The 12169-nt window shown below is 34.2% G+C and overlaps 1 protein-coding gene across 1 annotated transcript; it reads left to right on the top strand.

The window, feature by feature from the left end:
• The first annotated feature begins 8987 nt into the window (after nt 1-8987).
• On the top strand, nt 8988-10175 carry LOC110713227. The gene is made up of 2 exons (XM_021891684.1): nt 8988-9215; nt 9757-10175. The coding sequence occupies exons 1-2, from the start codon at nt 9110-9112 to the stop codon at nt 10032-10034; spliced, it is 384 nt and encodes a 127-aa protein (XP_021747376.1). The 5' UTR covers nt 8988-9109; the 3' UTR covers nt 10035-10175.
• Nucleotides 10176-12169: the final 1994 nt, after the last annotated feature.

The following is a 12169-nucleotide window of genomic DNA, read 5'->3' as shown; positions in this document are numbered from 1 at the left end:
AAAGGATATGTGATGGACCTGATGATGGTTGGAAGGCTACAAAATAAAACTTCACTTAAGAAATATAAGGAATTTATTGTGCAATTGATATTAGGATTTTTTGTAAATAACCACCCCTAAATGTACCTTGTATTGAATTAACCATCCATTTTTTTCGAAATTAAAAATTACCATCCATTAATGTCAAAACCTGTAGATTTCACCACCCTTCTTCAATTTCGATCAGTTTTCCGACTTAGGATATACGTGTCACCATATGATAGGTTAAAAAAAAATTTAAAAATCAAAATTTTATAAATTAAAATTCCCCATAACCCCGAGCCCATGGCAGCCGTTGCCTCCTTCCATCTCCCACCACCCATCCAAATCATCCACCTGACCACCCCCACCCTAACCAGCCTGCCGGTGAAACCCCACAAAACCCCAGCCATGTCCACGAAATCCCCAGTCGCCGCTTCCTCACAAAATGTGATCCCCCGTATTTTAAAAATATTATATAAATTTTATTTTATTTTATTTATAATATTTATTTGTTATTTTCCGGAATTTAATTTCAATAGTGTTAATCTGGGTGCACCTTTATTTTACAATTTATGTCCAATCAAACAAGCCTAACCCATTTGTTTACTTAATTGACCCATTATTTTTATTGAGGCTCAATCTTCCTATTTACCCTACAATTGTCTTCTATAAATATCCCATGAATCCCCAAAAATTTCCCACACAAAAATGTTAGTCTTATTTTCTTTCTCCTTTGTTTTATTAATTTGTGTAATTAATTAATTTATGGATTTTAATTTTATTGTTTGAAATTAATTTAATTAGTATCAAATTGTATTTTGATGATTAAACTTTATAATTTCAGATTTTATAAATGTCATAATTTTTCAGATTTTGTAAATTTTATAACCTAGGGTTTTAATTATTGAAAATCATGATTTTAGGGTTTTTATGAACAATTGATTTAGGACTTTTATAGTAATGATGTTTTGAAATTTTGGTGATTATAACTAATGAGTAGTTTAACTTAATTCCAGATTATTTTGAACACGTAAATTCGTGTTTTAATTTGTAGATTTCTGTTCGTTAATATTAATCCTGTTTTAATCCTGATCAGGTTCTGAACTCATCCGATTTTGATAAAAAAAAGTACAGTTTTCCATGTAAAAACAACGTTTTAAGAAAGACTCATTACCTTTGGTAGTGAGCACCACCCTCTCGTGGCCAAATTCAACCTCTAAATATGATTTTCAGGTAGATTTTTATACTAAAAATATTATCCTTGAGTTTGATTAATAAATTAATTATGTTTAAAGTTAATTAAGCATAAATATATGTTTTTATTGAAGTTTGAAGTGCTGGAAATAGTTTTTAAGTACTACTTTTGATGTTTTATAAAGAGGGTTTAATCATCCATTAAAAAGGGAGATTATTAAGGGTTTTTAAATAATTTTCAGATTTTTATTAGACTTTAAACTTGCTGTAATTTCATGTATAAGAGTGTATTTTAAGGTTTTTATGAAGAAAATTTAAAGAACTATATATAAGCCTTTAATTTTAACTAAAGGGAAGGTTTTAAAGTGTTGTTTGATTTGGATTTCGAAAGTTTTAAAGTAAGTTAGTATTGCTGTAAATTGATTGATTGGGTATTGATTGAGATATTATTGTTTGATTTAGGAGAGGAGTTTATTGAAGGTGATTTCTAGTTTTAAAGTGGTAAACCAAATTGTTTACACAAGGTACGTACAAGTTACGAAACCTTGCTTTTAGGTGCATGTTTAAGGACGGATCGAGAACTTAATATCATGTATAGGGATGACTGAGTTAAATTGTTTGGTTATACATTGTGAATTTCATATGACGTGAACTATTTTATATTGCAAGAATTATTTGTGCTCTAATTATGCAAGGTGCGCTTAGAGGCAAAGGTATGTGATTTGTGGAATGATTTATTTATTACTCATTCATGATTATTGAAATAGGATGAGTAACGGAAGAATTCAAGTCTTATAAGACGAGGTTAAGGTTTTGGGGTGCCTTATGCACTGAAGGTGTTTATACACCGAGGTAGTTAAAGGAATAAATAATAAATGTTGCTTGTCACTAATAAATCAAGAATTGAAATTGGAAAGTTGTTTTACTTGATTGAATTGATATTGGGTTGATTGTATTGTTATGCATATGAGTCATCACCAAGTCTAAACCTGTAAATCACGTAAAGTGCAAGATGGATGAGCAATAAAACTCTGGATCGGTGCACATCTGGAGTAATGACAATCAGGGGTTGGGGTACACGGAGTATTAGCCGTGTACTTTTATCGAGGTCGTCTGATCTACGAGTCTCCTATTTTAAATATTTTTTAAAAACTAGGAGTTAGGTGTGATCTCATACTAACTACGGTCACGGAGTTGCGCCTGTGGTCATTTGATGTTTATTGATGAATCCGAAAGGAGGCATGGGGTTTTTCTTTTATTGATGTTCCAAATGGAGCATGGGTTGGACAACCTTGTCTATTGCGTAATCCAATAAATAAAAATAATGATTTACCTATTATTAATTAATGGAGTCTTAGTAATATAAATAGTTGAGTCATGTGTCGAGTCTATAAACTAATGATGCGTGATGATTGACTATTAGTAGCATGATAGGGATTTCTTTTATGTTTTGCAGCTTGTATGTACTCAGCTTTGATGATTGCGTGCTTTATGTGTCTTTCTTTGGTCATGGCCTTCGCCTTTCAATGACCCTGTGACGATCCAATTTTTACACTTGTAATATGGGGAACAGATTAACCACAGGTTCTTACACATGCAGCATTCGCATCAGGGTGTGGGATTTTGAGTGCAGAGTTGGTTATTATTAGCAGTTTATTTATTTTCATAAGTTTGAATTTATTTAAACTTTGGTTTTATTTATTTGCTACTTTTGTTGGGTTTTGATTAAGAGCCTTAATAATTCCAAGTTGTATGACTGAATTTGGTTTCATTCGTTGTTTTTGAAACTTATTTATATAACTGATTTAGTTTTTCCACTGCTAATTTCTGATATAGCCTTAATGTTTGAACACGTGGCGGTAGCACGCTAGTAATTCTCTTGGATTTTGTTCAGGGTACTCACTGGTTTAAACAGAGAATTATTGGGGTGTTACACAAAATCCCACCCACATCACCGCTTCTTAACGAAAAACCACCCACGTCGCTGATTCCTCATGAAAACCCACCGATGTCGCCACTTCCTCTACTCAATTCAAGGTTGCGTTCTTCTATTATTTTTTTAGTTTAATTAAATTTTCTTCTTTTAGGGTTTAAATTTGTTGGTTCAATTTTTCTGGGGAAGGGAAGGATTGCTAGAAACAGGGACGGGGAAGGTAGGGGTGCCGGAAACGGAAACGGAAACGGAGAAGGGGACGGGGTGCCGGAGGTTGCATAGCTAGCGCCTATCGAAAGTGGCAGTGGTGGGTTGGGGTTTTTTTTTTACTTTAATTTTGATTTTATATGTTGTGGACCCCAAAGTCGGAAAACTGGCCGGAATTAGAGAAGGATGGTGAAATATAAGGGTTTTGACATTAATGGGTAGTAATTTTTAATTTCGAAAAAAATGGGTGGTTAATTCAATACAAGGTACATTTAGGGGTGGTTATTTACAAAAAATCATTGGTATTATGATGATAACCATGAATTTAAGATTCTGTACATTCAAGATGCTAAAATGTTACTGATTTTTTCACCAAGGCCAACAACTATTCTTACTTAAAAGTTCTTCCTATTCTATTAACTTCTTGCAAGAACTGATGTGTCTGTTTTATATAGTATTTTACCCCCGTCCCTTGGTCGTAATTAGTAGTGTTTTTGGCTCTTTAGAGCCACTTTTATTACTAATTGGTGTTTTCTAGTGTTTTCGTAGATTTGGTTGACTTTTGCAGAGATTTATGCTTTTGGAGTATTTTCCCGAGTTATTTTGGACCAATCACGAGCACTGGAGAAACACTACCAGATTTTATAGCCCAGGGCCGGTTAGAGCCATCGAACCGGTGATTAAGGTCTCGGTATAGGTGATACCGGGGCATTTGGACCGAGTATTCAAGACCGGAAGAGGAAACCTAAATTGGCCCGAAGAATTGGAGCCCAATCGTAGTCCAAATAGTGGCCCAAGTGAGCCGCCCGGCCAAAGAGGCTGGCGCCCGGAGGCGCGCCCGGCCGGGCGGGAGAAGGTAAGGTTGGCGCCCGATGACGCGCCTGGCCGGGCGCGAGATTAGTATTGAGGAAGCAAAAAGGCGCGCCCGATCAGGCGCGTGTATTTATTAGGAGACGATAAACGTCGTTTTAGTTTGTTTTAGTTTAGGATTTGTACGGAGTATAAATACTCCTCCGTAATACGATTTTAGCTCTCTCTTCTTTTCATTTTACTCTTTCTTTACTCTCTTAATTGTTTTCTTAGATTCTCTCCTTCTTAAACCTTTGTACTTAATCCATTCTTAATTCCATATTTGTTTGGTAACTATTTCTCTTCTCTTAATTTGAGTATTTATTCTATTCCTTTAATCATGTCTCCTTTAATTGCTTTGTTTATTTTATATTTAATTATGTCTGAGTAGTTTTATTTCTAGGGTTTGTGGGGATCCATAAATAATATGAAGGGGTAATTTATTGTTGTTAAGTGTCAATGCTAGATTAATTTCCTATTGATCGATTTAATGCTCTGTGACTAGATTAGGCCTGATCTTTTATGCATGTATGAGTTTGACAATATTGATTTGAGATTCGACAGATGAGAATTGATGTTTAGGTCTAGTTTCAATAAGCAGGTTAATTTATAAATGGTTAGGTCGAGATTCGAAAGATGAGATTTAATACCGGTAAATTAATTGTGTGATTGTAATACGTAGAAAAAACCCTTTACGATCTGGTTAATTGATGCATTGATGATTGACTATTATTGATTTTTGATATTGCATGAGAATTTCTTATTGAATTGTTTTAACGCTTTGTAATTATGGCTTGTAAAAGTATAGCAATGTTGAATTGATGAATCGAGCATATGTTAATTTGATATTAAAGGCTATTTTCAATAGGAACTTAGATCTAGTAAATTGCGAGAGCCTGTTAGATCTATGTTGATTAATAAATTGCGAGAGCCTGTTAATCATGTTATTTATGCAATGTCAATGATTGATTATTATGTTTTACCCTGGAGTATTATTTATTGGTGGACCTATCCTCTAGATCCTTTTATATATTTTTTTTCTCCCTATTCTCATTCTTCGTAGTTTAGTTTTACATTCAAATTTACATATTGGTTACTTCATATTCTAGATTATATTAGTTAATTAGGAATAGAAAGACTTATTTCCCTGTGGAGTTCGACCCTACTTCCCTATCTACTTTAGTTAGAGGACTTAGGTAATTATTTTTTATTAGGGGATACGACTTTACCTTGTCAAGAACCTTCAAGCTCTAACTAACTCTCAGTGAATTTCTTCACAAATTGAAAGAAATGCATCCATTTTTCAAAAATTCAACTAATGTACTCCCTCTGTGTTTTTTTAAGTGTTACAGTATAACCGGCACATAGTTTTAGGCAATTTAATAGACTTAAATAAAATAAAAGTTAAGTGAGGTGGTTGGAGGATTATAAAAAATTGTAAAAGAAATAAAGTGGGGTTAATAGTTTATTCAAAAGTAATGAATGTGAGGGGAAAGATATAATTAAAAAAGTAGTAGTGGGCTTGGGTGAGAATCATGAGAGAAGAGAGATATAATATTTTAATGTAACTTTTTTCCAAAAAAGAAAGTGTAACACTTATTAAAACAAGGAGGGAGTATGATAACTTCAATAACTATGTGTTCAATTTTGATTTTATTTCCTCCATTATTAGAAGACCTATGTTTTCTACTTTAAAATAGCATTTTCTCTGCTTAACTAAGTAGCATTGAAGCTCGAAGTTCAAATTAAACGAATTTCTACATGACTATATAAATCAACATAGTTGGTTGAATATAAAAACGTAAATAATGCAAATTTTTAAACGTTGCAACTAAAATAAAATGAAGGAGGTACTTCATACATGGTGGTTGCAATGCACGGTTTTACCAAATTTTATAAAAATTTACGACAATTTAAAAGTTTTAAATTAAGCATTATTTAAACACATGTCAACACGTAAAAACTAATGCGCATCATTTACACTTAATGTCATAATTTAAATTGTTGTTAAATATATACTCCATGATAACTAGAAAATATATACAAGTTGATATCCAATATCAACATAATTTGTTAATATCAAGGGTTAATTTGGTAAATTCTTGAGCAAATATTCCCTTTCTCTCTCCCTCTATCACCACTGGCACCACCTTTTGACTACTATACAACCATTTGCATCATCATCCGACCATTGCATGACCTTTAGCACGAGCATCCTACCACCGTACAACCACTACCACCACCAATCGACCACTTCCACCACCAATTGACCACTGCACAACTATTAGTACCACTTAACGACCGTCACACCTCCGCGAGCACCACTCTTTCCCTAATGGATTAGTATGAGACCACTTTTTATATTACTGGGGTGTTTTTTGTTTGGCCGGCCGGCCGGTTTAGACTCGCGATGGTGGTCAAATGATCGTTAAGGCCATAGGAGAGGAGGAGAGAGAAGGAATAGTAGCCATGGGAGGGGTAGAGATACATAACTGAGTGGCCATTGGAGGGGATGGTCGGCAAGGCCGGAGGGGGGGGGGGAGTGCTTTTATTTTTTAAAATGCCACTATATTAACAAGAAGGCTTAATATACTCCCTCCGTTTCAAGTTACTCGCAACAAAGGGGGTGATTGCAGACTCCTAGGCAAAAGATTGAAAAAATAATTAATGAAAAATAAGAGCATACACTTAAGTGTTAATCCAACCCAAAAAAAAATAATAAATAAATAAATAAATAAAAACCACCCAACACCACCATCTAACACCACAAAACCAACCAACACTAGATGTACCACAAAACCACCACCCACCACCACCACCTAGCACCACGAAACCACCCAACACCACCACCTAGCAGCGCAAACCCACTAACCACCCAGCAGCACCGAACCCACAACCCCACCACCCACGAAACCGAAACCCAGAAACCCACCACCCACAACCCACGAACCCAGAAACCCACCCACAACCCACGAACCTAAAAACCCCACCACCCACAACCCACGAACCCAAAAACCCACCCACAACCCACGAACTCAGATACCCCACTTTCCACAACCCACGAACCCATAACCCAAGAACCTAGAAACCCCACCACCCACAATCCACAAACCCAAAAACCCAGCAGCACCACGAAACCCACAACCCCACCACCCACAACCACGAACCCAAAAACCCACCCCAACCCACGAACCTAGAAACCCCACCACCCACAATTCACAATCCACGAACCTAGAAACCCAGCAGCACCACAAAACCCACAACCCCACCACCCACAACCACAAACCCAGAAACCCAGCAGCACCACGAAACCCACAACCCCACCACCCACAACCACAAACCCAGAAACCCAGCAGCACCACGAAACCCACAACCCCACCACCCACAACCACAAACCCAGAAACCCACAAACCTAAAATCTGAAACCCACAACTATCTATCATCAATTACAACTTTAATTGGTCAAATTCAACCATTAAAACTCTAGATTTAGAGTTTTAATGGTTAAATTTGACCATAAAACCTTCAAATATATGCTTCACCGGCAATTACAAAACAACAAGAAGAGAAAGAGAAAGAAAACAGAGGTTGGTTGTGGTGGTAGTGGTGGTGGTGGTGGTAGTGGTGGTGAGAATGAACAAAGAGAGAAGTTTTTGGGTTGATGAACATAAAATGGAGATTGGTGGTGGTGGTGGTGGTGAGAATGAATATAGATTGAAGGAGAATGATTTTGGTGAAAATAATTAAGTTAATCAATGTTAGGTTTAAAGTTAATAACTTAAAATAAGTAGTTTAATTAGGGTGTTTTTTTTAAAAAAAAAAAAGTAAGGGTAATTTTGTAAAATCAAACATAAAAACTTACTATAAAAGGAATAAAAAGTTTGTTGCGAGTAATGTGAAACGGCCATTTTTTGTAATTGTTGCGAGTAACTTGAAACGGAGGGAGTAGAATATTAATTACGACTAGCTCCATATTAACTAGTTTATGTCCCGTGCAGTTAACTACTCCATACAAAAATTGCTATCTTAAGTGAACAATAGTTCCATATTAACTACCAAAATTGCTATCTTAAGTGAACAATAGTTCTATACCATAGTTAAGTTTTATTAAAACAACTAGGTTAGAACCCGTGCGGTGCACGGTTTATATAAAACCTATTTTTAATTTCTACATGTTAAAAATAAATCGCCATTATACATGAATATAAATAAGAATTACGTATATTTTGTAATTTTAAAATTTTTTATTTTCATAAAAATTATGATAGAGTATATGTACAACGTTGTCTAATTCATAGTTCAATGAAGAATGTCATTTATTAATGTATAATTTAAAAGTGTTTCATTTTCTTTATGATAAATTGATAGGTTTTGGTTGTAATGTACAAGCTTTCAATATTTAAATTTAAAAAATGTTAAATATGATAGCTCTACAAAACAAAAAAAATGACATCATCATTGCATTTAAGAGGAAATTTTTTTATTGAAAAAGCGACACGTGAAAAATGGTGACTTGGTGACGTCAGTAACTTCTATTTTAGTACTAGTTAATAGAAGTGTAAATAAGTTTTAAAACAATGATTCATTATTTGTAAATCATCCAGATCGTTAGGAGTTGAACCACCATTATCAACTTTTTTTGTTTTTTTGAAAAACACCATTATTAACTTGAATTGTTAATACGTAGTATACAACTTTCAACATAAATGTAATTATAGATAATTAAAATTAGTACTAATGATTGAGGTATTGTACTGCAGACACGTGAAAGCACCTTTCACTTTTCCAAAAGCAAAACCAATCATTCAATGAAGTAGTTTCGTACTTAGTTCTCAAACTAACTTTAAATAACTTTCATCAAAGTAAAAATTATACTCACCCAATCAAGAAAAAAAAAAATTAAACATGAAACTTGTTTTTGTGTTCTTCATCATTTCCTTTCTAGCCTTCTCAAATTTGATATCAGTAGCCAAATCCAGCTCCCCAGCTAATCATGATGCATCTTTTAAAGGTACTTGTAATAAATCTTCTTTCTTTTATTATTTTCATTCATATATATTTTTTCCCGTATATCTTTGCTTTGCTTTCAAGCGTAGGATCTAATTTGCAAATTAATGTGGCATTGCTTATGATTAATAATTATGCTAATTAAGTTTAACAATACTATTAAATTTTTTATTAGATCACTAACGAAGACAGTAAAATCATATTTAGTGATTCTTGATCATTGTTTTGGGTATAAATATATGGTATATAATTCATCTTCTCAATCGAGATAATATTTTGAAGTAAATTATGTGATAATTATTTCATATCATACATGGTAGAAAATAAAAATGAACATGTAAATAAAATTACCTACCTAGCTAATTATATAATTAGTATAAAAAATTGGTGAATGAAAAGTTGACTGTCTTTGATGATTAATTTATAATTTGTTGATTAATTTATAGTTTGATGTTTAATTTCATACCACTACTAAAAAGATTACTTTTATGAATTTATATTGGTAATATAAGGTTGTAAATAAACTTGCAATTTGCATGTTACAGATGAGACAATAGTAAATAAGACGTCATGCAATAATGGACAACAACTTTCTTCTAATGAAAATGGTAACAAAGTTACAAATAATAACATTGATTGGGGAAATCATGCCATCCATGCCTACCGGAGACAGGGTGGTCGTGGCGGCAGAGGCACCGGCGGTGGTGGTAATCTAAACAATCGTGCTCCTACGACTCGTAAAAGCAATGCAGCACCATGGCTTGTCAACAATTGTTTCTTCTTTGCTTATGTTACCTTTGCCTACCTTGTTTTTCAGATTTGATTATCTTTTGATGTGTAATTGCTGTAATATTTAGACAAATTTGTTAATCCTTAATTAAGATGGACTCTCTTCTGTTTTATTTCATATAATTGTTTGATCAATTTTGTATTTTTATTTTGTAATGGGTGTTAACTACATACATTCAATGTTGTACTTTTATTTTAAAATTTGCAATATTGATCTTTAGCATATAAAATGATACTTTTCATGTTGTAGGAGGCTTATTCCTAGTGGTCGAATATCCTTGCCTTGTGCAATTTTTGCCTCAAGGATGTTGGATTCTCTATTATTATTATTATTACTCTCTCCGTTTCAATATGACAATCTCATATGGAATCAATTACATAAAATGAGAAAAGGAGAAAATTTGGAATAATATTTGGAGTATTTTTTTTTTAATAGCAAGTTAATGTTAGAATTTTATTTTATTGTATTTATTTATTATTATTTTTTTTTTGATAGAATTTATTTATTTATTATTATTATTATTATAAAAATTAAAAAAACCTACAAATTCAATCAATTTACAAGAAATTGGTAGGGAGCCGAGATACAATCTGGGCTCCCACCCCTCTAGCTATAGCGAACCCGATCCTACTGAAGATGTGAGCAGCTGCACGAGCACCAATATCCCGAGTCTTAGCGAACGCCTGAACCCGCTTCAGCAACGCAATAGCATCCTTGTCTATTCCCCTAATGAAGAAAAGGAGAAAGGAAGAAAACCATAGCCATTAGCCCTGCAACGTGCCCCATACTTGTCCCGCTTCCGCTGAGCCGCCGCCGACACAACACGACCAGGAACGAAGTCAGACAACCCCAAATGTGTCAAAGGTGAAGACCCCGTCAAGTCGACACATACATCACGTCCTCTATCCCAGGAATAAAGCAACACATCTGCTGGTCGTAGCGCCCCCTCGTTCCCACCAGTCAACCCAACGTTGACTTCCTTTCGAGCAGAAATCCCAGACCGAAAACAAATATCAACAAGGGTGTCACGAACAACGTTATGCCGATGTTTAATACCTTCTATCCCAGCACAAGATACTGCATGATCCCCATAAATATCTCCATCAAAAACCCTTGAGCAAGTAGAACACGGTGTTGAAACGGAGAACAATGGAACACCCAATCGATAGCAAAGAACACAACAGTAAGTCTTACCATTCATAGTCTGACCCAAACCCGATATCGGGACCGTTCGCAACCAGGCCGAAGAGTGATTCCACTGTTGGGACTTCCATAAGGCAACCTGACGCGGAGATAAGGAGAAAGTGGAATCCACAGATGAAGTGACCTTCGTGTTATATATCTCTGCCATTTTTTCATGAGTCTGGGGGCAGCGATCTCACTAGGGTTACTCAAAAGGTCAGTCTCCACAGTCCTGTTAAAAAGACTAAGAGCACCATCAAAGGCCGGTCCCGGACCAACAATACCAGAATCACTCTTATTTCATATAATTGTTTGATCAATTTTGTATTTTTATTTTGTAATGGGTGTTAACTACATACATTCAATGCTGTAATTTTATTTTAAAATTTGCAATATTGATCTTTAGCATATAAAATGATACTTTTCATGTTGTAGGAGGCTTATTCCTAGTGGTCGAATATCCTTGCCTTGTGCAATTTTTGCCTCAAGGATGTTGGATTCTCTATTATTATTATTACTCTCTCCGTTTCAATATGACAATCTCATGCATATGGAATCAATTACATAAAATGAGAAAAGGAGAAAATTTGGAATAATATTTGGAGTATTTTTTTTTAATAGCAAGTTAATGTTAGAATTTTATTTTATTGTATTTATTATTATTATTATTATTATTGATAGAATTTATTTATTTATTTATTTATTTATTATTATTATTATACTTTGTTTTGGTGTGTTTAGAGCCACAAGGATGGAGATGATAATTGATCCCATAATGCTTTGGAAGTGGGAGGAAAAACTCTAGCCACTAAAGCTATATTTAATTCAAACTTTATGTTATGTTATGCTATAAAATTAAGGCGGATAAATTTGATTTGGATAATGTAATTTTAATTTGTGCAAAACATAGGCGAGTTGGGTAAAATTGCCTCCTACTTATTGGGGAAGAGTCCATTTTATACCAATGTGCTCTACTTTTTAATCCA

This window comes from Chenopodium quinoa, unplaced genomic scaffold, assembly GCF_001683475.1.
Source record: "Chenopodium quinoa cultivar QQ74 unplaced genomic scaffold, ASM168347v1, whole genome shotgun sequence".
In the NCBI taxonomy this organism is placed as follows: Eukaryota; Viridiplantae; Streptophyta; class Magnoliopsida; order Caryophyllales; family Amaranthaceae; genus Chenopodium; species Chenopodium quinoa.
The sequence above is the reverse complement of the archived record's forward strand: the minus strand, read 5'-3'. Positions and strand labels throughout refer to the sequence as shown.